At 45.1% G+C, this 27,176-nt stretch overlaps 1 protein-coding gene across 1 annotated transcript in view; it reads right to left on the reverse strand.

Moving 5' to 3' along the window:
• MARCHF4 (membrane associated ring-CH-type finger 4) overlaps window positions 1-26,401 on the reverse strand; it is a 143,203-nt gene extending 116,802 nt beyond the window's left edge. Inside the window, exon 1 of the mRNA XM_033946523.1 lies at window positions 26,003-26,401. Within this exon, the coding sequence (XP_033802414.1) occupies window positions 26,003-26,401 (399 nt within the window). The remainder of the gene's footprint in view (window positions 1-26,002) is intronic.
• Between the last annotated feature and the right edge of the window lie 775 nt (window positions 26,402-27,176).

Below are 27,176 nucleotides of genomic sequence, written 5' to 3' on the forward strand. Positions count from 1 at the left end.
ACGCGCCAAAAACTAATGCCAGGCGTTAGCATCTAGTGCGCGCTAAAACCGCTAGCACAGCTTAGTAAAAGGAGCCCTGAGTCTATTAAACAATCATGTTAGGCGCCTAACTTTAGGTGGACTATATAGAACATGAGTTACTACAAATTAATACCAATTAAAAGCTATTATTGGTACTTAAGGCCTACTAATGCCTTTGGCAGAGTCCAATCTGGGTTTTCCTGGAGCCTGTGCCCACTTATATGAACAGCTTGGACAGTCTTGCAGGTAGGGTTACCATATTTTGGGCCACAAAGCCCCAGACACTTGGCCCCACCCTCTTTTGCCTCTGGCCCCGCCCTGTTCTACCCAAGCCCCGCCCCATTCCACATGCACATTTAGCAAATCTTCGCTGTTGTCCGCTGACCTCATTTGCATGCGCGATTTTTGGAGAATGTCTCGCTTTTTTCAATTCGCTATCAAAATGGCCGCGTTAGCAGACCGTCGCTTTTTAACGCGTTTCTTTTTTTTTTTTTTTGAGAATCCTGGCCTCAATCATTCAGCATTTGTCTGCTAAAAAAAAAATTCAGGTTACAGCAGCCAAAATGCTTAAATGTCCTGTAAGCCTTGTGCACACTCTCAGAAGTCTCAGCTCATTTACGTTTATGAACCTGGCCTGCTAATGGGACTAAAGACAGATGTCCATTAAAACGGAAACATCTCCAGATCTGATATAAGCCTATACCGTTTTTCCTTAAGTGCCTCTGCTCTAAGTATGCCGTGCTCCCAAGATACTTAGAGATACATGCTGGGAACTGACTGACTTGTGTTAGTAGAAATCTTATCACGGATGCAATGAGGATAAAGATAAAGAGGCAGCATGTCAAGTCCTGTGCACATGGGTGTGTCCATTTGTTCTCCTGTGGTTGGAGTTCATCCCTTGGGTAGAGGCACAAGGTGCATTGGGAAAAACTAAACTAGGTTGAGCTAGTCAATCAGATAACTTATTCCCCCCTTTTACAAAACCATGAAAGTGGTTTTTATTGCCGGCTGGTACGCAGAATGCTCTGTGCTGCTCCCAACACGCTCATTAAAAAAAAGAAGAAAAAACGCACTCCCCTCCACCAGTGATGGCTCTCCCCGATGTCCCCCCTCCCGCCGACAAACTGACACCGGGAACCAAACTCCTCCCCACAGCAGCGAAAATGGCAGGAGGGATGCCCACTCCCTCCTGCCATGCCACCCCCCCTGCATGAGAGAAAATTGGTAGGAGGGATGCCTACTCCCTCCTGCCATGGCGACTCCCCCCCCGCACAAGAGAAAATTGGCAAGAGGGATGCCTACTCCCTCCTGCCATGGCAACTCCCCCCCCCCCCCGCACAAGAGAAAATTGGCAGGAGGGATGCCTACTCCCTCCAGTCATGGCGACTCCCCCCCCCCGCACAAGAGAAAATTGGCAGGAGGGATGCCCATCCCCTCCCCCCACAAAAAAAGGCAGGAGGGATGCCCACTCCTTCCTGCCACTGGATGCTCCCCTGAACCACCGCTGGTACTTTTTTCCAAAGTTGGACATGGGAGGGAAGCATGGTCCCTCCAGCTTCAAGGCACCGATCCAAAATGGCGAGCTTTCCCTCCTCGGTGTATCATGTGATGCACAGGAAAGGGCCCAAGGCCCTGATTGGCGCCTCCCTCTATATAATCGTCTGTGACACACACACAGCATCTGTGCCCATTTAAAAAAAGAAAAGGTTTTCTGCCCTGAAGAGCTGAGTAGCAGGAGGCTTCTTTGGGGCTTCCCCTGCTGGCTCTGAACATGTGTGAGAGTCACTCTCACAGCGATCAATCGGACGGGAGAGTCGGGGATTACGACGAACCTCGGCGCAAAACATTTGCATGCAAAAATTTTAGTGCATCAATAGCTCTTTTAGAATTGGTCACAAATCAGAGCGGAGTGGACCCACAAGGTCTTAGCGATCCTGTTTAGTGCATCCAGCTCCAAGTCTTCCCTTATGGTCCTAAAGATGAGCCATTCTTTCATTGATCTCAAATGGCTCATTATTTGAACAGAAAGATACCTGGTGACTTTAGTGGAGATAAAATAACCCATTTACAATTAAGGGAACAATCTTGGATTTTTGAGTTACAAGCAGTCCAGCCACAAGGTTTAAATGACTATATCGAATGGCATACTGTGAGCTAACAGATAAGTAATATAGTGGATTTTCCCTCTGAGTACATTACATGGATGACATTTTATTTTTAGTGTCAACATTTTGTGCTTTGTTGATGACAATAAAGTTATTCAAGCGTGCTACTTTTGCAGATGTCATCACGTTCTTATTTTTTTGCAGGTAGCTTGAGTAATGCTCTCTTCAAACAAATCGCCATCTTTAATCTAATCTAATCTTCTATTTGTGCGTTGCTCATACCTATACAGTATTTTGTGGCAAATTACTGGCATTGTTACCAATTGTCTGCTTGAATGTTCAGCAGCTTTACATTCATATTTATGGATCTTTGAATAATTTTTTTTAATAATAATTTTATTTTGTATACCGCCATACCCAGGGAGTTCTAGGCGGTTCACAGCAGTTAGATGAAACACAAACAATGCAGTTGAAATTGACGAACATAACAAAGCAATCGTAGAGTCAAACAAGTTATACGTCTGCAATTTAAGTGAGGGAGAAAAATACATATAAGCCAAGAGGAGGGAGCAACAATCTTAAAAGAATGGAAGGAGGGTAGGGTTACCAGATGTCTGGATTTTCCTAGACATGTTCTCCTTTTGAGGACATGTCTGGGGGTCCGGATGGCTCTTTAAACCCAGCACTTTGTCCGGATTTTGAAAAGCTTTTCTCCACATTGCATCGGTCAGGAGGGCATCTGCACATGTGTGGATGTCCTGCCCGACGAGAGGAGGCAGCGGGGGATGGGGCTGGGGTAAGATTGGGGGGCGGAACTGGGGCATGATGGGGTGGGGATAGGTGGAACTGGGCAGGCTTGGGGACGGGTTTAGGGGGCTGGATTTTCCAAATGGAAAATCTGGTAACACTAGTGGAAGGCCAAATAGCAATTTTGTAGAAATGAACTGACTTTCAATTTGAAAGAATCATTTGAGGAGTAAGAGAAATTCTGACGCAATAGGCGCCTCATTCCTGAACTCTAGGGTAGTCACATCTTTTCCTGAAGGGTTTGTGTGGAGAGCCTCATTGGTGTTTTCTTTGCTCCGCCTCCCTTCTTGCTGGGCTGTCCTGTTGCTCCTCAGTTTGTCTCTCTACATGTGAGATTAACCATTCACCCTAACTGTATCCATGAAATCCTGTTTGTTTGTCTTGTCTGTTTAGATTGTAAGCTCTTTCGAGCAGGGACTGTTTTCTTTGGGACTCTGTACAGCACTGCGTACGTCTGGTAGCGCTATAGAAATAATAATTAATAGTAATATTATTCAATTGAATGGCTCTTCAGACTATCACTATATTAATACTGAATCTGCACACAGGGGAGATTTGGAACACTAACCCCCTCTTTTACGAAACTGCGAGAGCAGTTTTTAGCATGGGAAACTGCGCTGAATGGCCCGCGCTGCTCCCGACGCTCATAGGAACTCAATGAGCATCGAGAGCAGCACGGGCCATTCAATGCGGCTCCCCGCTCTAGAAACTGCTATCGCAGTTTCATAAAAGGAGGCCTAAATGATTAATTGATTACACTTATTTACACACTGCGAGAGGCCCGGGGATGTTCCAACGGCTGTACCTGTTTGGGTTGAGGTCTGCAAAACAACCCTATATTCCACAACAAAAACGAAAGCACAGCCTCGCATATAGCAATGCAAGACAAAAAGAGTGGGGAAGGGACACTGCACATCAGCCTCAAGGACAATCAATTTATTGAGAACATATAAATTTTAAAAACATTTAAATATAAATAGCCATAGCGTAAGGCAAGTTTTACAGAGTCTTTAGTCCTTTTTGCACTGGACCCCAACAAGGTCTGTTATTCGGCTTGAAAAGCCTTCCTCGGGGGGTGTACAGATAAAATCCAGTAGATGGCGCTAGTATACTTGTAAAAAACCCAAAAAGGAATGCTTTCGGTTCATAGACAGTAACACGGAAGACAAAGGCGCGCGCCGACAACTGAGCGCAAGACGGAGGCACGCGCCGAAGAAAAAGACTGTTTTTAGGGGCTGCGACGGGGGGGTTTTGTTGGGGAGCCCCCCCCACTTTACATAATACAGATCGTGGCGGCGTTGTGGAGGGTTTGGGGGGTTGTAACCCCCCACATTTTAGTGAAAACGTAACTTTTTCCCTAAAAACAGGGAAAAGTTAAGTTTTCAGTAAAATGTGGGGGGTTACAACTCCCCAAACCCCCCACAACGTGGTGCGATCTTTATAAAGTAAAGTGGGGGGGTTCCCCACACCCCCCCCCCGTCGTAGCCCCTAAAAACAGTCTTTTTCTTCGGCGCGCGCCTCCGCGCTGCGCTCAGTTGTCTGCTCGCGCCTTTGTCCCGGCGCGCTTTTGGCCTGACACCATGCTTTCAGTCCATAAAGAAGTAGTAAAACAACGTATTCCTCAGGCCATAGAAAACGCTGCGAGCTCTCAAATTGCGTCACTGCTGTTCAACCATTTTTGCTCTCACATACGCTTTATTAATATTTTGTTTACTCTATTGTTTAATTTTGTTTCTCCTTTGACAAGGAATGCATTTAAACCCGATAGCTTCTCTCTATACACCAAAAGAATTTTTATTTTGTTTCAATGTAGGCACAACAGCTTTAAGATTTGTGCTATTTCACAAAGACACATAGAGGGGCATAATCAAAAGGACGTGCTGAGGATCGAGTCGGTTCAGCGAACGGCCACCAGGATGGTCTTGGGGCTCAAGGATCTCACGTATGAAGAAAGATTTAAAAAATTGCGGCTGTACTCACTTGAGGAAAGAAGAGAACGGGGAGATATGATTGAAATATAAGTACATCACGGGACGCATCGAGTCAGGAGATGATATCTTCTGGCTCATGGGACCCTCGACCACCAGAGGGCATCCACTGAAAATCAGCGGAGGGAAGTTTCATGGCGACTCCAGGAAGTACTTCTTCACCGAAAGAGTGGTGGATCATTGGAACAGACTCCCACTCCAGGTGATAAAGGCCAGCAGCGTGACGGATTTTAAGAGAAAATGGGATGCTCACGTGGGATCTTTAAGGGAGTAAATTCAGGGGAGGGGATACTTGGAATGGGCAGACTTGGTGGGCTATAGCCCTTTTCTGCCGCTTTTTTCTATGTTTCTATGTTTCTATGATGGCAGATAAAGGCCAAATGGCCACAGCATCCACTATCTCCTCCTCTCCCTATTGGCTAAGGCTCTTAACATTTGCATCTCCTCTTCCTATTGGCTAAAGCTCTTTACATCTGCATTGTGAGGTCATAGGGCTTTATGGTTATAGAAACAGACTCCCACTCCAGGTGATAAAGGCCAGCAGCGTGACGGATTTTAAGAGAAAATGGGATACTCACGTGGGATCTTTAAGGGAGTAAATTCAGGAGAGGGGATTCTTGGAATGGGCAGACTTGGTGGGCTACAGCCCTTTTCTGCTGCTTTTTTCTATGTTTCTATGTTTCTATGATGGCAGATAAAGGCCAAATGGCCACAGCATCCACTATCTCCTCCTCTCCCTATTGGCTAAGGCTCTTAACATTTGCATCTCCTCTTCCTATTGGCTAAAGCTCTTTACATCTGCATTGTGAGGTCATAGGGCTTTATGGTTATAGAAACAGACTCCCACTCCAGGTGATAAAGGCCAGCAGCGTGACGGATTTTAAGAGAAAATGGGATACTCGCGTGGGATCTTTAAGGGAGTAAATTCAGGGGAGGGGATACTTGGAATGGGCAGATTTAGTGGGCTACAGCCCTTTTCTGCTGCTTTTTTCTATGTTTCTATGTTTCTATGATGGCAGATAAAGGCCAAATGGCCACAGCATCCACTATCTCCTCCTCTCCCTATTGGCTAAGGCTCTTAACATTTGCATCTCCTCTTCCTATTGGCTAAAGCTCTTTACATCTGCATTGTGAGGTCATAGGGCTTTATGGTTATAGAAACAGACTCCCACTCCAGGTGATAAAGGCCAGCAGCGTGACGGATTTTAAGAGAAAATGGGATACTCACGTGGGATCTTTAAGGGAGTAAATTCAGGGGAGGGGATTCTTGGAATGGGCAGACTTGGTGGGCTACAGCCCTTTTCTGCTGCTTTTTTCTATGTTTCTATGTTTCTATGATGGCAGATAAAGGCCAAATGGCCACAGCATCCACTATCTCCTCCTCTCCCTATTGGCTAAGGCTCTTAACATTTGCATCTCCTCTTCCTATTGGCTAAAGCTCTTTACATCTGCATTGTGAGGTCATAGGGCTTTATGGTTATAGAAACAGACTCCCACTCCAGGTGATAAAGGCCAGCAGCGTGACGGATTTTAAGAGAAAATGGGATACTCACGTGGGATCTTTAAGGGAGTAAATTCAGGGGAGGGGATACTTGGAATGGGCAGACTTGGTGGGCTATAGCTCTTTTCTGCTGCTCTTTTCTATGTTTCTATCTAAGTCCGTTTTGGGCCTAAGTCGCTCGTCGCCCAAAGTCGGACACGGGGAAAAGGTCCATTTTCAAAAAATGCATCCAACATACTTTTTTCCTGAAAATCTTCTAACTGTACGTCCAGCCGTCTGATCGTCCAGACTGCTAAGTCATCCATCTTTATACCCCATTTTCGTCCAAAAATTCGTCCAAGTCAAAAACGCCTAGAAAAAGATCTTTTGGACGTGGGCGGGGTCAGCAAAGTGATGGACTGAATACCCAAACTTGCACAATAGTGGGGGTACCTTACAGGGCACTGCTGTGAACTTCACAAAAAGGGTGCCACATACACATCTCACCACAACCTTATAGGTCATGGTGAGCCCCCCCCCAAAAAAAACCTGAGACATTCTTAAAAAATCACACATGCAAATAAGATCGACAGACAGCAGCGAAGATTTCCTAAATTGGCACGTGCCCATCGATGATGGGCACCTGCACAGAAAAGCGCCGTAAAAACCAAAAACACTATTGGACGAATGGAAGGGAGAGGAGGGGCGAAGCAACGTCGACTTTTTTCAATCGCACCTAAAACATGCCTTTCTCCCAAAAAAACTACTATAATCCAGGTAAATCTTATAATTTGTTTTTAATGTAAAATTTAATCGTGACCCACAGCCAGAAGCACACAAGACAAGCGTATCATACACGCGCTCAAGAAGAAACGTTGGCTTTTAACAAGCGCGCATAAAACACGCCTGTCTGTCCCAAAAACCCAAAAGAAGTGTGATTTGACTACCCTCCACTTAAATTATATAGATACATTTTTTTTTTTTCATTAGCCACAGTCAGAACACAATTGCTGGCACTGTAACGGCTGCTTTTTGTCACCATAAGCCGATGCTACTCTTCGAAAATGCCTCAGAAATCAGGAGGACGAGACAGGGTTGCCCCTTATCGCTGTTGTTGTTTGTGCTTACATTGGACCCCCCCCCTAATTCGGGATATTTATGCGATGCCATCTATAAAGGAAATTGACATCGGAGCTACCTCTTTTAAGTTATCGGCCTTTGCGGATGATATTTTAGTACATCTTACAGATCCTTTGCCTTCTTTGACAGCCTTACTGGACTTGATGAAAGAATATGGTGAATACGCAGGGTTTCGCTTAAATGTGGATAAATCGGAGGCGTTGGTATCCTCTGCGGCGGTTCAGGCCCTATGGGGGAATGGATTTCCGTTGACATGGGCGCCTGGGCAGTTTGTGTATTTGGGGACTTTGATGACTTTGCAGGTTCCCCGTTTGTATCATCTTAATGTGGATAAGCTTCAGCAACAGACGGAGCTCTTTCTGGAGACATGGAAGGCGTTGCCCCTTTCTCTGATGGGGCGCATTTGTTTGGTTAAGATGTTCATCTTTCCCAAATGGCTGTATGTTTTGCAGACTCTGCCATTGTGCTTGCTAAAGAAAGATTTACACATTCTTTATAAAGGGGTTGCTCATTTTTGTTGGGCAGCTAAGAAACCTAAATTGAAGGTGTCCCAGTTGTTGGGGAATTGGCATAGGAGAGGATTAGGATTACCGGATGTGCGGATTTATAATTATGTGTGTCTGCTTTGTCATTTGGGAGATTGGGTGAATATGACTAGCAATTATACCCCTCTTCTGATGGAACGTATTTTGCTCCCTATGATGTGTTTGCATTACTGCATAGTTCTCGGAGGGCGCTGCCCCCTTCTATCAGATCCAGTGTATTATTTAGCGCATTGCAAGCAGCTTGGTGTTGGCTTGTACATGCCTTGGGAGGAGATCCGATGGTCACTGATCTCTTGCCCTTGCGGGGAAACCCAGCCTTTCCTCCGGGAAAGGAATCAAGAGAATATCTGTCCTGGAGAGTGAAAGGAGTTACACGTTTAGAACATATTTTGGGGGATGATGGGGAGCTGTTGGCATGTGCAGATTTACTAGCTAAGGTGGGAGAGACCTGGGGAGCGCAGTTTGCATGTCAAGTAAAACACTATGTGAGATCCCTTGACAGAGCACAATTGAGTTTGCACTTAGGGGCCAGGCTGCGGGAGTTGTTTACTCGAGAGGAGGGGACGTCTCTTACGGTCTCTAGCATTTATGCTAGTTTGCAAGATTTATAACCTGCCAGGGACTACCAGAGCATCAAGGATAAATGGGAAAAGGAATTGCAGATTAATCTGGGACATTGGGATGTAGCCCGTACTTTGAGGGCTACACCTAGGGTGACCCCGTGTGCTTGGTTGTGGGAAATGTATTATAGGGTGACCTTACGTGCTTATTACACTCGTACACAGATGTTTTATAGTGGAGGTCTTCCTACACCACTATGTCATAAATGTGGGACGGGGGGGTCATACTTTGGGACATGCCTTTTGGTTTTGCCCCATTATTCAGCGCTTCTGGAGGCATATAATCCCTTATATGTCAGGGTTAATTGGGATAGCCTTACGCAGAACCCTGGACCACTTTGTCTTGGATTTGCCAGAGGCTTTTGGCCATTTTCTTAGGGGGCATTGAGCTTTGTGTAGGAAGATGAGTTTACTGGCCAGGAAATGTATTCTTCAGTGCTGGACGGTTCCGGACCCTCCGGCATATTGGCATTGGCAGAACCAATTGCATCATTTGGTCATTTGGGAGGCGCGAGATGCCGGAGGGTCTAGGAAACAAAAGATGTTGTTTTTGAATATATGGGAGCCTTATCTGCAAGTCTTACATCCTAAGGGTTGCAGTGCGGTTTTAAGATGGGTGTTCTAATTTGTTAGTTAGTTGGGTTGGGAGAGTAATGGTGAGTACTGGTGGGGCGGGGTGAAGAGTATCATTAGGGGGGGAGGAGAGGGGGGGTTGAGGAGGGGAAATGGGGTGTATTGAAGGTTCTGGCAATTAGGCAAAGATAGGATAAGTGGTTCAGGAGGGGGGAAGGGGTGTTGTGAAATTTTGGGGGTTCATAAGAGTACAGGGCTGCCTGGCTGGCCCGAACGTCCTCTCCAATGTTAGAATTGACATCGGGAAGAAGGTTTCTGGGCACGATTAGGCAGCAAGGTATGCAGAGGAGCAGCGGCGGTGGACCAGAGGGAAATTTAAGTCGGGCCTGGAGGGAGGCTTTTTTTTTTTTATCCCGTGGTAGGGGGGAAGGAAGTAGGCAGGCAAGCTGGCTGGCTTTGGGGGAGGTAGGTAGGTAGGCAGGCTTTGGGGGAGGCAGGCAGGCAGGCAGGCTCTGGGGGAGGCAGGCAGGCTCTGGAGGAGGTAGGCTGGCTCTAGGGGAGGCTGGCTGGCTTTGGGAGAGGTAGGCAGGCAGGCTGGCTTTGAGGGAGGCAGGCAGGCTGGCTCTGGGGGAGGCAGGCTGGCTTTGGGGGAGATAGGCAGGCAGGCTTTGGGGGAGGTAGGCCGGCAAACTTTTTGGGAGGAGATGGGACAAAGACTGGAAAGCAGTGAGGGGGACATAGGAAGGAGGGATGAAGGAAGGAAGGAAGGAGAGAAAGAGGCAGAGAAGGTAGGGGGATTGTAAGTAGAAGAAAGACTAGAGAGCTAAAGGCCTGACCAAAGGAGAAAGACAGGAGGCAGAAGCAGGACTTTGGGAGGTGCAGACAGAGGGGGAGAGCCCCTGAGGAAGAGCAGAGAGAGGCAAGATCATAACAGAGGAGGGAGAGAGAGGGAGACCTGGAGCAAAGGTACAAAGGAGAACTGACACTGGATCTGGGGGCACTAAGGACATAGGAAGGAGGCGCTGGGGACACTAAGGACATAGGAAGGAGGCACTGGGGCATTAAGGACATAGAAAGGGGCACTAAGGACATAGGAAGGAGGTGCTGGGGACACTAAGGACATAGGAAGGAGGCGCTGAGGACACTTAAGGACATAGGAAGAAGGCGTTGGGGCACTAAGGACCTAGGAAGGAAGGAGGGAGGGAATAGAAAGGGACAATTGTTGGGCCAGAGTGCAGAAAGAAATGAAAGAAAAGAATGCAGTCAGAAGGAAACGCAACCAGAGACTCCACCAGACAGCAAAGGTAGGAAAAATGATTTTATTTTCAATTTAGTGATCAAAATGTGTCAGTTTTGAGAATTTATATTTGCTGTCTATATTTTGCACTATATTTGTCTATTTTTCCATAGTTACTGAGGTGACATCTTTGAAACCCCCCCAAATATAAATGATAATTAACATTTTCTCTGCGTATAGGGTGCTTTGTGTTTTTTTAAAATTTTATGGCTACCATTATGAAATAAGATATTGTGTGTACATGAAAAATGATTGGAAGAAATTGGGGGTGGGGCTAGGGCGGGATTGGGGGCGGGACTGAATATTAATAGATGTCCCATTTTGATGAAAAAAATAAATGGTCACATTATATATGATGCATTATTATTTGTACTGGGCACCTTTGTATTTGCTGTGTTTGCATCAATAAAAATTGTTTGAACCTAAGAATCAACCGGAGGGCTCATTTCAATGTTAAAGAGCACATTTGCATGCCATTGTCGGAGACTGCTAGAAACCTCGCTAACGACAGAGATAATCCGTTTTGATAATCCGTCGCTAATGTGCGTTCAGGCTAAACCGCCACAAAACAGTTTAGCGATGGCGTTAAAAGTTTTGAGAATCGTGGCCTAAATGTACCTGAATATTGCTATAAGCCACCTTCAGCCTTATTTGGAAGGCAGGTTAAGATTCCAAAATTAGATTCGTCAAATTCCTGTTGCCTAAGATATGAGAACTTCAGGTTGGGGTTGGACTTTAAATGACATTTTCATGGCTGCATTAGTGGGGGTGCAAAACTAGACAGAGGCTTTTCGGATCCAAGCTCATAGGGCTCTGATTCGTAAGTCATCTTTCAGCAATCTTTCTGTGGTTATTGTCTCCGTGCTCACTCTTACAGTTTGAAATGGGTGCAAGGTGTCCTGCTAAATCTGAGCACATGAAAGGTATTGACTTCTTTTTTTTAAATTCGTTATTGATTTTCCAAACTTCAATAGTGCAATACACAAATATATAACACTAGTTGTTTAGCCCGTTACATTAACGGGTGCTAGCAGCCCTTCTCCCTTACTTTTACCTCCTCCCTGTCCAGCAGCACCCCCACCCATTCCCTGCTCCCCCTATATAGCAGTAGCTCTTCTCCTTTTATCTCCCCCTGTTCAGCATCACCCCATTTCCAGCTCCCCATATCCAGCAGTAGCTCTTCTTCTTTGCAGGAGCCCTTCTCCCTTCCTTTTACCTCCCCCCCTCTCCCCCCCCCCCCGTCTAGCAGCACCTCTTCCCTGCTTCCCCTATCCAGCAGTAGGCCTCCCTTCCTGTTACCTCCCCCCCTGTCCAGAATCACCTCTTCCCTGCTCCTCCTGTACTGCAGCACCCCCTTACCTGCTCCCCCTGTCCAGTCCGGTGATCTGCAGCCATCAGGCTGGTTCCTGCAGGGAGTCTACTTCCTGTCCGGTCCCCGCCAGGCGTGCGAGCCTGCTCCGCCCCCTCCCGACCTGCCGGGAGTATTTGAATTAGACCCAACGGTTCCTGTTGAGGGAAGCACTCCTCAGCGGTGAACTCCAGCCATCGGACCGACATCCGCCTTGTTTTTTTTGTTTTTTTTTTAGTTGATAGACGCGGCGGTGGCTCCTTTCATGATCTCCGCCTGCGTCGGAAGTCCAACGCAGGCGGGGATCGTGAGAGTAGCCACCGCCGCGTCTTTCAAAGAATCGTAAGCCGCGCATGCGCACTTCCTATGTGTTGCTACAGCTCACGGAAAACCGGTACACACTTAGGAAGTGCACATGCGCGGCTTACCATTTTATTATATTAGATATAAGTCAGTAAAAGCACATTCAACTTACAAATATACAGAACCAACCATTTTCTCCCACCCTCCCATCCTCCTCCCCCCCCCCCCCCAAGTATAAATACTCAAAGGTATCGACTTCTAACGGGAACAAAATGTGAGAGCAGCTGAAAGGTGAGAGGGGAAATCTCAAAAAGAAAGAAAACAGAGCACACTGGCAGGGAAGAGAGACTGAAGCAGAGAGCGAGTGGTCTAATGAAGTTATGAGCCCATCACAGCAGTTCTCGGCTCTCGCTATCGATCGGGGTGAATGATGCTGGCAGGGCACCTTTCAAAGAGCCCTGGCCATAAACAGGGCTGCACACTGACAGCCTTCTCTCCTTTCTAAATTACATTACCTGGCTCTGAGGGCTTATCTTCAAGCTTTGGTCCCCAGATAACTGGAAAACCAACATTTAGGATTCGAGATTACTTTCTCTCTCAGACTCTTTCCACAACCCCTGCAGTGTTTGGCCCCTTGTGTACTGCAAGAGTGTTAAACAAATATATTTACCTTGTGTTGAAAGCCTGGGGTGGGATTAGCTGCTGTGGGAACTTGGCTTTCAAGCTTAATAATGCTTTCTGCTTGACAGCAGGTGGCCCAAGTCTAGGGTTACCGTATTTGAAGCCTCAGAAACCCGAACCCATTGTCAGCCATAACCCAGCTAATGTCATCCCACTCCACAAAAAGGGCTGCAGGACAGAGGCTGCGAATTACAGACCGGTGAGTCTCAGATCCATAGTGAGTAAACTCATGGAAACACTAATCAGGCATAAATTAGATACGATCCTGGACGAGGAGAATCTACGGGATCCCCGCCAGCATGGATTTACCAAGGGAAGGTCCTGCCAATCCAATCTAATTAGCTTCTTTGACTGGGTAACAAGAAAGCTGGATGCGGGGGAGTCCCTAGACGTCGTGTACTTGGACTTCAGTAAGGCTTTTGATAGCGTCCCACACCGCCGGTTATTGAGCAAGATGAAATCGATGGGATTGGGAGAAACATTAACTGCATGGGTCAAGGATTGGCTAAACGGTAGACTTCAGAGAGTGGTGGTAAACGATACCCTTTCCAAAACGTCGGAGGTGACCAGTGGAGTGACGCAGGGTTCGGTCTTGGGCCCAATCCTGTTCAACATATTCGTAGAAGACCTGACTCAGGGTCTTCAAGGTAAAATCACATTATTCGCCGATGACGCCAAACTATGCAACATAGTAAGTAAGAGCACTTTGCACGACAGTATGACGCAGGACCTACTTCTATTGGAACATTGGTCCTCGACTTGGCAGCTAAGCTTCAATGCTAAAAAATGTAAGGTATGCACCTTGGCAACAGAAATCCATGCAGAACTTACACACTAAATAGTGAGACCTTAGCTAGGACTAAGGCAGAACGTGACTTAGGGGTGATCATTAGCAAAGACATGAAAACTGCCAATCAAGTGGAGAAGGCTTCATCAAAGGCAAGACAAATGATGGGCTGTATCCATAGGAGTTTCGTCAGCCGTAAGCCCGAAGTCATAATACCGTTGTACAGATCCATGGGTGAGACCTCATCTTGAATATTGTGTACAATTCTGGAGACCACATTACCAAAAAGATGTGCTGAGAGTTGAGTCGGTTCAAAGAATGGCCACCAGGATGGTCTCGGGGCTCAAAGATCTCCCGTATGAGGAAAGGCTGAACAGATTGCAGCTATACTCACTCAAGGAATGTAGAGAGAGAGGAGACATGATTGAAACGTTTAAATATATAAATATATCACAGGCCGCATCGAGGTGGAAGATGATATCTTCTTTCTTAAAGGTCCGTCGCCCACAAGAGGGCATCCACTGAAAATCAGGGGGTGGGAAATTTCATGGCGACACCAGGAAGATTTTCTTCACCGAAAGGGTGGTTGATGATTGGAATGAACTTCCACTAAACAGATTCAGGAGCAATATTAAAAACTTGTGTTGAAAATCAAACTGAAAACAATAACTCCACAAGTTATTTTCTGCTATATTATAACTTCATACATCCTTAGCTTCATACGTGCCAAAAAATATACCAGTCACCAATCAGTTAGTGTCATAAAAATGCCAGCAATGGTTGTAAGAGAGGGACCATCATAGCACTTCAAAGTCCCTTTTGCCATCCTCCTGTTTGATCACATATTCTTGCTTTAGAGAAAATATATCAAATAAGTAAAAAATACTTATCTGAGAGCAGTATAAACTTGATGGAGGCGGGACACCAACGATTTTGCTGGAGAAATTAAGTATATCTAAATCATGTGCTGTGCCTTGTGTAACCTCGCATTCTTTAATCTATTGGCCTCCCATCAACTCGAGTTTCGCTCAAGGCGTCATCAGGAAGGGGACAATTACTAACTCAACCAGCAGGTAAGCTGCAGTTCAAAGAGGGGAACTTCCACTTCAGGTTATTGAGGCCAGCAGCGTGCCAGATTTTAAAAGGAAGTGGGATCTCTAGGGGGGTATAATCAAGGGGGGTGGGTCATTAGAGTGGGCAGACTTGATGGGCCGAGGCCCTTTTCTGCCGTCATCTTCTATGTTTCTATCCCCGCCCTGCCCCCTCAAAGCCTCGTCTTCTTCCATGACGAGCTCCAGCCGCGTCTGGAGGGCCTCGATAAAGCCCTCCAGATATGGCCGGAGCTTGTTGGGGCTTTCCTAAACCCAAACAAAATTCAAGCATTTCATTAGAGACTGTACCAGGCCCCATTTCATCAGAAAGACAGCTCTAAACAAGACTAGGTTTACCAGATTTTCGTAAATGAAAATCCGGACCCATGGCCCCGCCCCCAGGCCCGCCCCATTCTGCCCAGCCCCGCCTCATCCCACCCGAGTCATGCCCCGTTCTGCCTCGGCCCCGCCCCTTCAACCTGTTTGCTCATCAGGTTGGTATCTGCGCATGCGCTGGTGTGATGCGATGCTGTCACACACATGCGCATGACATCACCACATTGCATCCGCGCATGTGCGGATTCCGTCCCGACATCGCTCGTTGCTAGAGGCTTTTCCAAACCCGGACAAAGTGCCAGGTTTTGAAAAGGTGTCCGGACTCATGGACATGTCCTCAAAAAGGTGGACCTATCCGGGGAAATCCCTAAATTAGAGCAATAAACAGCGATGCAATCATCTGAACTGTTTTTTTTTTAAAAAAAGACCCAGCATGTTAGCAGGGAGGGGCTGCTGCTGGAGAGATTCAGTGACAGGGCCCATCTGTTCATATTCTTTACTCTGATGCACTGACAGATGGACAGGCAGCAGCCTTCACTGCAAAATGCAACTGATCTAATAATAATAATAATAATTTTATTTCTTATATACCGCTATACCATAAGTTCAAAGCGGTTTACAACAAGTTACATACAATGAGAGTAAGAGATGTTTACAACAAGAAGTAAGAGATGTTTACAACAAGATACATCCGAGAACAAACAAAACAAAACTGCAGATCTGTACAAGACGTAGGCAAAATTTATTAGTGACAAAAATATATATATGCAAACCCTTTTACCAATCAAGGGTTTGCATATATATTTTTCTCACTAATAAATTTTGCCTACGTCTTGTACAGATCTGCAGTTTTGTTTTGTTTGTTCTCGGCTGTTCTTTACTGCAGTTTAGGTTGGACCTTCTTTTGTTCTATTGCTTCGTGCTTTCTTTTGTTCTACAAGATACATACAATGAGTGTATGAGATGTAAAGGGAAGAGAAAAGTACTTTCTGGGATACAAATTGCAAATGGAAGAGAACCAAGATGGTTTGAATCAAAAGGAATCAGCCTCAGAACTCTGAGATTGTGGGTTCAAACCCTGTACTGTTCCTTGTGACCCTGGGCAAGTCACTTAATCCTCCACTGCTTCAGCTGCATTACATAGATTATGACAGGGAAAATACTTGAAGAACCTGTATGTAAACCACTTTGAGTGTGTTTGTTTAACTTCAAAAAGGCGGTATACAAGTCCCAGTCCCTTTCCCTGATGTCATAATGCCTCATTCCACCAATAAGAACCAACCTCATCAGTGATGTCACAATTACTTCATTGCTCAGCTCACCTCTAATATTGTATTGGAGGAGTGTGTGGCACAGTGGTTAGAGGTAATAATAATAATTTTATTTCTTATATACCGCTATACCATAAGTTCAAAGCAGTTTACAACAAGTTACATACAATGAGAGTAAGAGATGTTTACAACAAGATACATACAATGAGTGTATGAGATGTAAGGGGAACAGAAAAAGTACTTTCTGGGATACAAATTGCAACTGGAAGAGAACCAAGATGGTTTGAATCAAAAGGAAGTATCTAGTCAGAGATTGGGGTGCAGGGGAAAACAATTTGGGTGGAATACCTTTACAAATGGGAAGAAGGATGAGTTAATCTAAAATCAAGAGAATTGGGGATTGGGCAAGAATTAGGAATTAGAATTTGTTAAAAAGACGGGTCTTCGGTGATTTTCTGAAGTCGGCGTAAGAAGTGGCCTCGAGAATGGGTTTTACGAGCCATGTGTTCAGTTTGGCTGCCTGGAATGATAACATTCTGTCTAGGAACTTCTTGTAAAGACCTAGTTTCAGGGATGGGTAATTAAAGAGATTTATTCTGCAAGAGCTCTTATTAGAGCTGTTGAGGATGAATTTAGAGGCAAGGTAAGATACTTTGATATCAAAAACATTCAGCAGGAATAGTCTCCAAAGGGAATCATTTAAATTTGCACGAAAACCAAAGTTTCAGGGGCAGAAAAGCACAAAGCAGCCTTCTCTTTCTGTCGTTTGGCAGAGGAATTTGTTGACGCCCGTCCCAAGAACCACAAAAGGAGCACGCTATACATCGCAATTGGCGGCTGCTAACACATCGATCTACAGCAGTGCCTCTCAAACTCTGCGCCGCGGTACAGCGGTGTGCCCCGATGAGATTCCGGGTGTGAAACGAGAGATTCCAGAATTTTACTTCATAAGTACACGCTAGAACAGATGCCACGTAAGCCGCATTCGCAAGAGCCTGTCAATGTTATGAGCGTCTGCGTGCATAAACTTACAACCACCCAGACAAGCCTCGTTCTTTGACGTGATTGGTCCTTGAAAACTAGCAGCACGTCATTTCAGTTTTATTTTTTATGCAGTAGTTATCCTAACTTGAGCAACAAAGCAATCAAGGCTGTGTTACTGTTTGATATACTTCCTTAACTAACGGATTTTTCTGATTTCTTATGTTTTTTATTTGTCTTATTAACTGCTCGCTGATTCTAAGCCTCGAGTTGAAGTTAAGCTACTAAATTCTTATTACTTTGGCCAGATCATTATTATTGGTAAAGTATTTTTTTCTTTTTCTGTTTAACTTTATCTTTCTGTACAAGTGGATACTTGATATGTTAATAAAAATATGATAAATAAAAATAATTTTTTTTTTTTTAAAGGCTGTTACCGTTTGGATCTTCTTATCTTTGCGAACTTGGATTTTCAGCTCTGACAGAAATTAAATTAAAAAAAAAAAGAGAGCGACTGCAAATGGTGGACGATGAAATACGTGTTTGCTTGTTGACTATCGAGCTGTGTTTTGAGTTAATTTACACTCAAAAATAAATTCATCTATCGCATTGATTAGCAATTCTATTCTATCTACCCCAGACATTGTTGGTTTTCCAATTTTATCATTTCAATTATAATGTGCTGTGAAAAATATTTGCTCCGTTTAGTATGCTAGAGCTAAAAAAAAGTTTGAGAGGCACAATTATTGCCTACGCAAGGAGCCAATATTCTATTTATTTTATGTATTTATTTATAAAACATTAAATCCCGCCTTACCAAAGGTCATTCAATGCAGAAATTTTATTTATTTATTTATTTCGATTTTTATCCCGTCCTCCTAGTAGCTCAGAACGGCCTACAAGCAAAAAAACACAGTGGAGTATGTTTGGACAATACAGTAGTTTAAGAACAGGTTAAGAATGGAGAACAGAGGGTAGAAGGAAGGGGGAGTTTAAGGGTAGCTTACAGTTGTAATTTTAGTTGATGAGGAGGGTCTTTACCGCTTTCCGGAAGGTCATCAATGAGTTCTGTAATCTGGTAAAAATAAAACATTACAAAACAAATACTGTAGCAGAATCTCTGACTGATGAAGCATCACGCCACTCGACTGTCTGTAGCTTTCATTTGCCTTCTCTTCAGGGCTGTTGTGCCTTCTTCCCCTTGGTTTTTCCCTTCGTGGTCTTTCCTATCCGTCCCGTTACCTTTCGTACCAGTAAGTCTTAGTTTGTCTGTTTGTTGGTCTTCTTGTTGCTGTATTGTAAATTGTTTTAGTGTCTTTTACCTTTTATATTACTTTGTAAAACTGCTTTCATATTTGATAAAGCAGTATATCAACTTTTTAATAAACCTGAAACCTGGTTCATAGATACTAGGCACTAAAAAGCCCTGATCTTTCCCTGAAGCTCATAAAGTTTGTTTCTTGCCTAATACTTAATGTGAGACTCTTCCAGAGTTATTGAGTGATCACAGAAAGAGCTCCTGCTGTCAGACATAAGAACTTCCGCTGCTGGGTCAGACCAGTGGTCCATCGTGCCCAGCAGTCCGCTCACACGGCGGCCCACAGGTCAAAGACCAGTGCAGCAGGAACTTGTCCAACTTTGTCTTGAATCCCTGGAGGGTGTTTTCCCCTATAAAAGACTCCAGAAGAGCATTCCAATTTTCTACCACTCTCTGGGCGAAGAAGAACTTCCTTACATTTGTACGGAATCTATCCCCTTTCAACTTTAGAGAGTCCCTCTCGTTTTCCCTACCTTGGAGAGGGTGAACAATCTGTCTTTATCTACTAAGTCTATTCCCTTCAGTATTTTGAATATTTCGATCATGTCCCCTCTAAGTCTCCTCTTTTCAAGGGAGAAGAGGCCCAGTTTCTCCAATCTCTCACTGTACGGCAACTCCTCCAGCCCCTTAACCATTTCAGTCGCTCTTCTCTGGACCCTTTCGATTAGTACCGTGTCCTTCTTCATATATGGCGACCAGTGCTGGACGCAGTACTCCAGGTGAGGACGCACCAAGGCCTGGTACAGCAGCATGATAACCTTCTCCGATCTGTTCGTGATCCCCTTTTTTATCATTCCTAGCATTCTGTTTGCCTTTCTTGCCACCGCCATGCATTGCACGGACAGCTTCATCGACTTGTCGATCAGAACTTCCAAGTATAAACCAGTGGCGTACCTAGCATGTGTGACACCCGGGGCCCATCATTTTTTGGCACCCCCCATCTGTACAAAAAACATGATTTTTAGTAACAAGCCACAAGTCACACATGAGTACCTAGGAAAAGGCAGCATCTTACATACTGCAGTGAGCAGTACAACAGCAATACAACCATTGTAAAACTAAACAAGCCAGACCAGTACAGATCAATCCTACACCGTCAATCCTGACAGAAAACCATGTCTTTCGAACACATAGAACATAGAAAACACCTTCACCTAGTATGGAATGTCATCACAAACTAACCCCTCCCCCTTTTACAAAACTGTAGTGTGGATTTTAGCCACGGTGATAACAGCTCTGACGCTTATAGAATTCTGAGCATCAGAGCTGCTACCACCACAGCTGGCGCTAAAAAACGCTCCACAGTTTTGTAAAAGAGGGGATAAAACAGAAATACATAGACAAAGGTTAAATTGAACCAGCAAGAAGCTGGACTCTGCATACAGTGCACCACAGAAACAGTGACACATGTCTCCTAAAGCAATAAATAAATAGAAAAGTTTTGTTCTACCTTTGACTTCTCTGGTTTCTGCTTTCCTCATCTTCTTGTTACTCTCTTCCTTCCATCCACTGTCTGCCATCTCTCTGCTCTTATATGGCATCTTCTCTCCTTCTATGCCCCTTCCAGAAACTGTATGTCTCCCCCTTCCATCTCTCCTTTCATCCCCATTGGTCTAGTATCTGTCTCCTCTCCTTCCCCCCTGCACTGGCATCTCTCTCTCTGCTTTCTTCCTCCTGTTCTTCCCTGGTCTTCCTTCTCAATTTGTTTTCTGCCTGTCTAAATTCTTTTTTACTATTCAGTCCTCAATTTCCCTCTTTCACTGTGTCTACCTATAGCTTGCCACCTCTTTCCCTCACCCCTTCCAGTAACTAACTGTATCCTCTTCCCTCAATCATGCATGTGCCCTTTTTTTCTTTCTCCTCCCCACTTCCTTCCAGCATCTGCTCCCCTTTCCCTCACACTTCCATTCAGCAGCTGTCCCTCCTCTCCCTCACACTTCCATTCAGTGTCTGTTTCCCTCTCTCTACCCCTTCCATCTACTGTTCACCCTCTATCTCGCCCCTTCCATTCACTGCCCTCTGTGCTCTTTCCATTCAGTGTCCACCTTCTCTCTCTCTCTCTTCCATGTGGCATCTTCCCTCTTTCTATGCTCCTTCCATAAACTATCTATCCCGTGTCCCTTCTCTCCTTTATACATGATTGATTTCAACTCTGTCACCTCTCCGTTTTTCTCTCTGTGTCACCACCCCCTCCCCTATGCTCTGGCATCTCTCTCTTCTCCTTTCTTTCCTTCCCACCCCACGGTCTGGCATCATCCCTTCCCTGATTCCTGGCATCTCTCTCCTTTCCTTTTCTTCCATCTCTCCCTCCCCCTCCAGGCTCTGACATCTCCTCCTTCCTTTTCCCTTGGTCTGACATACCTTCCTCCTTCCCTCCATGCCCTGCCGTCTCTTCTTCCCTCCAAGTCCTGGCATCTCCTTTCATTCCCTCCAGTTGGGTACAGCAACACTCTCCCCAATTCTCTCCCCCTCTGCTCCCTTTTCTCCTTCTGTCATCCAAGGCCTGGTGTCCTGAACTTCATCGGGCAGCAGCAGCATTCACAATTCACTGCTGTTGCCGGCTTCAGGCCTTCCTCTCTGTCGGGTCCTGTCTTTATGAAAACAGGAAGTAGGCAGGACCCGGCAGAGAGCAAAGCCTGAAGCCAGCAACAGCAGCGAATTGTAAACGCTGCTGCTGCCCAAAGAAGGTAATGGAGCCAGGCCTTGGAGCACCGAGGCAGACCGCTTCTCCTCCCTCCCAGCCGAACCCCCACTGACCCTCCTATCTCTCCCTTGCCGACCCTCCCAGCGAGATGACAACCTCCCTCCAGTAGCTTCTGCAGACGCAGCACGCTAAACAGGCTGCTTCGCGGCTTTATCCGGCCGGTGAAGCGTCACTGATGACATCATCAGTGATGCGGCAGAGGGACTCACCAGCAGGAGAAAGCCGCGAAACAGCCTGTTTAGCGTGCTGTGGCTGCCGACGCTACTGGAGGGAGGTTTGCTGCTCAGTCATCTCGCTGGTCACCTTAAGTAAGGAGGGAGGGAGCGCGATAGGGACCGGGCCAGCTGTGCACACCCCCCTATGGCTGCACCCGGGGCGGATCTCCCCCCTCCCCCCCTTGGTACGCCACTGGTATAAACAACCCTGATTTGATTGCAATTGACAGACAGGGGTGTGCACTGTAATTTATGAAACAGATACAAGGGCCAACCTGTTCATAAAGGTCCAAAATGCCAAGACAAGAAGTTGATATTTAGGTCCTATTTTACTAAGCCTTGATAGGAATTCTATGAGCGTTGGAGCATTTAGCGCTCTGGGCCTTGGTAGAAAGCTTTACCGCAGCTTAGTAAAAAGGAAGGGGGGTGGGGTTAATTTGCTTGGTAATCAGAAACCACAACCATTTGACTTCACATCTCAATTTCCAAGATATCAAGGGTTGTGAATGCACTCACTTTTTTTTGGCACATAGATACAGAAATGGCGCCAATTAGGCCTCATTAGCCCAATCAGAAAGAACTATCAAGATCACCTTAATTTGTTGCAAGTAAATTTACAACTTACAAGATCCAGGAGGAGACCCTCCTTGTCTTAATGAAAGTACAGTGATCCCCGGTCGTTCGTGGTCCCGGTCATTCATGGTATGTTCTGACCGCGAACCGCCGACAAGGAGAGGGCAGCGGGAGAGCAGCCGGAGCGCCGGTGAGTGCAGGAAATCACTCGCGGTATGCTCCGATTGCCTCTTCCTGCACTAAGTCGGGCCTTACCAATGAGGAGCTGCATGTCAAAGCAGCTCCTGATTGGATAACAAGCTCAATTAAGCTTTTTAATCAGCACTGATTGAAACATAGGCGCCTTTCAAGAGAGTGTGATTCTGTAACAAGGCGCCTCTAAAAATTTAGGCGGCCTTCAAAAAAATAGGCGCTATGCATGGTGGGCGTGGCTACATGATAGATGCTTTGTTGCAGAATCGCTGCTCTTAAGCGTGCTTAAGCGCTCAGCTAGGCGCCTAACATTTTAACTGTGCCTAGAGCTGGCCTATTTCTTGGGCGCCTCCAAAATAGGTTCCGCTCAGCGTGATTCATTAAACAGCGCCCGATTTTACTTGAATCGCGCTGAACAGGGCCTAATTAGGCCCCTAACTTTTGGGCGCTTCTTATAGAATTTGCCCTTTCATCGACTTATTAATAGTGAATGATCTACTGAATCAAATGCTGCACTAATATCAAATTGCAGTAACGTAGATTGATGACCCAAAGTCGACCAATATTTCACTCTTGATGTTAATCTTAACAATAACAATTCAGTGCTATGTTTAGGTCAAAACCCAAATTGAGCTGGATGTCATCAAGAGAATTGTTCTATGCATTTCCGACAGCCTTTTTTTTTTTTTTTTTTTTTTAACCAGAGACTCTAGTAATTTGGTCAACAGAGGAATATTGGCTGCAGGCCTAAAATTAGATGGCTGAGAAAGATCACTGTTTTGGAATAGGCGTAATAACAATGTTATCCATATTTTGTGGAAGAGAACCTTCAGCTAGCAGTCTATTAATAAATTCAACTATTATTTGAAAGAGAAACAACATACCCTGACTTATTTTGCTGTTCTCACTGAATGTTCAAACAAACCCATGTAGAGACACTTAGCCTAGGACAAAAAAATATATATTCCAATTACCAGTAGCCCTCTGTATATCACAGTGCAGTAAAATGTGTTATGGCTGCTTGCTTCTGTCCTTTCAGCCAGGAAGTGCCAATACTGAGGCTGGAGGAGGCAAGAACTGTTAGAGCAAGCAATTTCTAACGTTATTTACCCAGGTAAATAGGTATTTATCTGAGGAAAATGGTCTGGTTGAAAACTGCCCTACAGACATGGCTCAATGTCTCTGCAAGTGCTACAGTACGTGCACCTATATCAAAAGAAAGCATTCTTAGAGCATATTTATTGTGCTGGAGTAAAGTAGCATGCACGCAGTGAATTTTCAAGTGCATGCATGCTCCTTTGTCCCCACAAGTCACATGCACATATAGTAAGTGCAAAGTATTTGAACGTTTTGGAAATTTGCATAAAGTGCACATATAAACAGCCAACTATGCAAACTATTTGAAAACTGTCCCTGGTATGTTTCAACAAAATATTTCCAGCATTGCAAAATCCTGAAGGCCTAATATAGAAGGTCCTACATCATGTAATGCAATTCAACTTCTGGTCCATGCAGCATTATCAACGGGCAATTCCTATCTCAGATAACTGCTTGCATAGAATGACCTACTCCATCATGCATAATGATGTTCATGTTATGGGCCAGCAGTTGTAAACATGAATGAGAAGATAACTTTTAAAGAACGAAGGGCATCACTTATGATCTGAAAACCATGTTTTCTTTCAGATGCTCTTTTGGAAAGATCAATGGCTTGTGATAAGTAAATCATTACGAGCCTGTAACAACCTAATTGGGTTGCTAGGTGGATACGTATTTCTTCCACCATGAGTATTTGGAAAACTTAAGTGCAGCTGATTCTTTGGCCATCATTGGAAGACCATCAACACATTTCTGGTTGGTCATAAAAAGTTTTAAAATGTTTATGTCTTTTCAAGGATGTCTCTTTGAGACCACAGCACAGAAGCAAGGTAAGGAACAGTACAACTATCATTGCTAATTACCTATTTTCAAAGAGAGGCCAGTAGTCATCGCCTACTCAACTGGAATGTTGGCATAAACAGCAACTCAAATAAGCCTCTTCCCTAATAACTTTGGAACTGAAAGCCAATTGCGCTACCGGAGGAAGTGATCAGGCAGAGTACGGTACAGGGATTCAAACAGGGATTGGACGAATTCCTGAGGGATAAAGGGATCGTGGGATACTGAGGGAGGAGCTGGGATGTAACACAAGTATAGAAAGCTAACCAGGTAATAAGTATAGAAACCCAACCAGGTCGTGCATGCGCAAGACCAGAGGGTTAGGACTTCGATGGGAAGATAGGACTTCAATGAGAAACCAAGGTGGCAAGGGAGCCCCTTCTGGTGATTCAGACAGGTCGTGACCTGTTTGGGCCGCCGCGGGAGCGGACTGCCGGGCAGGATGGACCTATGGTCTGACCCGGCGGAGGCACTGCTTATGTTCTTATGTTCTTAATTGAAACAGTTGTAATGAACCTGGCTTGCCACAAGAGACTGAAGAACACTCATCAGCAATTGGAGAGCATTAGATTACTAGTACAGTATATAGTAGACTTTCTGTCTTCTCTTATGTTTTTTTTTTTGGGGGGGGGGGGTTACAACTAGTTGTTCATAGTAAAGTTCATAGTTTTTTTTGCAACTAGTTGCTCATTACTATACCATAACATAAAATAAAATAAATAAATTGCACTGTACAACATTGTGAAGACTTTCTTGTTTCAGTTTATGGACTTTAGGCAATAGGGCAGGGGTAAGGAACTCCGGTCCTTGGAGCCGTATTCCAGTCGGGTTTTCAGGATTTCCCCAATGAATATGCATTGAAAGCAGTGCATGCAAATAGATCTCATGCATATTCATTGGGGCAATCCTGAAAACCCGACTGGAATACGGCTCTCGAGGACCGGAGTTCCCTACCCCTGCAATAGGGGTTCAAATCTTCAATCTAGCATTTCCCCTCCCCCAATTATCTTTCATGCCACCCTGAGATGTTGATAATTATACCTAACAATTTTGATCATCCTACCATCTCCCAGTCCACACAGTCCTGTAAAAATGTATGCACTCAAGTAATGAGGGCAATTTCTAAAAACCATTTAACTAGATAAATAACATAGGGCATTTGAAAATTACCCATTCTCCATACATGGCTGTCAGCATCTGTTGTTTTGCCTGGACTACAGCTGTTCTTCGCTGCACCCACCTCCCATCCTGAAAATACTGCCCTAGGCCACCACCTGGTGTGCCTAATATTTAGCTTGAACCTCCCTTCTGCGCTGCCCGAAAAATAAATTTCAAACAAAACACTCCCTTACAATAGCAGTATATAGGTCAATAAAGGAGCATTGGGGTGAGCCACACAATAATAGGGAAACATTTTCAGATGGATTTATGGGAAAGGGCAAAGAGGATAAAGCAGCAAAGCCAGCAACACCAAATCATGGACAAAGAAGTGTATTTTTTTTCTGCAGAGACAGATTTCACACTGTGCTTCTAAGCCGTTTGCATGTGTAGTGAGGAAGAGTTCACTATTGACAAGAAACAGCTACGCTATACCATACTGCATAGAGCATTCACTATCACAGCTTCTTGCTCACTTCCCAGGTCAATTCCATAAAAGAATAGCTGAAGAGTTTAGAAGGGGAACCCACCTGTTCAGGTCCCTGGAAGCAGATCCTACAGAGAGGTGTCCTCATGCCACTGTCAATGCTGCCTAGCGAGTACCTGTCCTCCGCTTTGCCTTTCCAGAACTCATCCGAGGAGGCGCTGCTGAGCAGGGCCGGGGGCGGCTGGGGCCGTGAGTCGGGGGCAGCGGCGCCGCTCCAGTCCTGGTCGGGCGGGGCGCCCCCTGCCGATGCGCTCCAGGCCCGCCTCAGTGCGCTCAGGGTGTTGTTGTTGGCCGCCGCACCGGCCCGGGGGTAGCTGGGGTCGCATTCCCCGCTGTTCATGGGCAGAGCCGGGGCGGGAGGGGGGCGCCCGAGCAGAAAGACCTTCAGGTCATTGAAAAGCATGCGGCAGCGGCACTTCAGGAGACCTTGATGGCGCAACATCTGTCCGGGAGCCCAGAATCCGCAGCACCATAAAATCACGCCGGCTGTTATTAACATGTGCGTCTTTTTCGGCAGAGAGGGAGGGGAGAGAAAACTGCAGGCGATCCAGGAAATGGGCTTAGTCTATTCTACGCGGAGATCCCCGAATAGAGGATGGAACAAATATTTTTTAATGAATTACTTTTATGATCAATTAATCCCCAAACTTTAGTTTTAGCTCTAAGTGTGACTGAACCACACTTATTACACTAGTGTCAAATACAAAACAAGCTCCAAACTCGGCTTCAAAATTATTATTATTTTTTTTTTTTAGGGATGGGTGAATGTTGAACTCTTGTTAACAGTGAGTTTCCAGAGATCCTTTACCGACTTTTCAAGTAGATATATTTGCTGATCTGTACTATTTGGCATATTCATTTCTTAAAACTAGGAATACATAAAATAATGTTAAATTAATTGCTAACATTTCCAAGTTCCCCAAATGGGATCATTTCCAATACAGTCTTTCAAATATGACTGCTTTGTGCTCATTCTTAAACTGTAAGCATTTACTTATTTAGACTTTATTAACCTATCAAGAGTTTCTGCACTAATTTATTTTCCCTCTCGACTATCTGCCAACCTGAAGACCTGGGGCGTAGATTTCTGCAATGTTAAAATATCATTTCACTTCCTTATTGACAAAAAAAGAAAAGAAAACTGGTAAAGAGAGGGGAAATGATCGCATATATTTAGGATTGAAAGGACTTAGCGAATGTGAATAGTTATACGGTCA

This window comes from Geotrypetes seraphini, chromosome 5 (genome assembly GCF_902459505.1).
Source record: "Geotrypetes seraphini chromosome 5, aGeoSer1.1, whole genome shotgun sequence".
Classification (NCBI taxonomy): domain Eukaryota; kingdom Metazoa; phylum Chordata; class Amphibia; order Gymnophiona; family Dermophiidae; genus Geotrypetes; species Geotrypetes seraphini.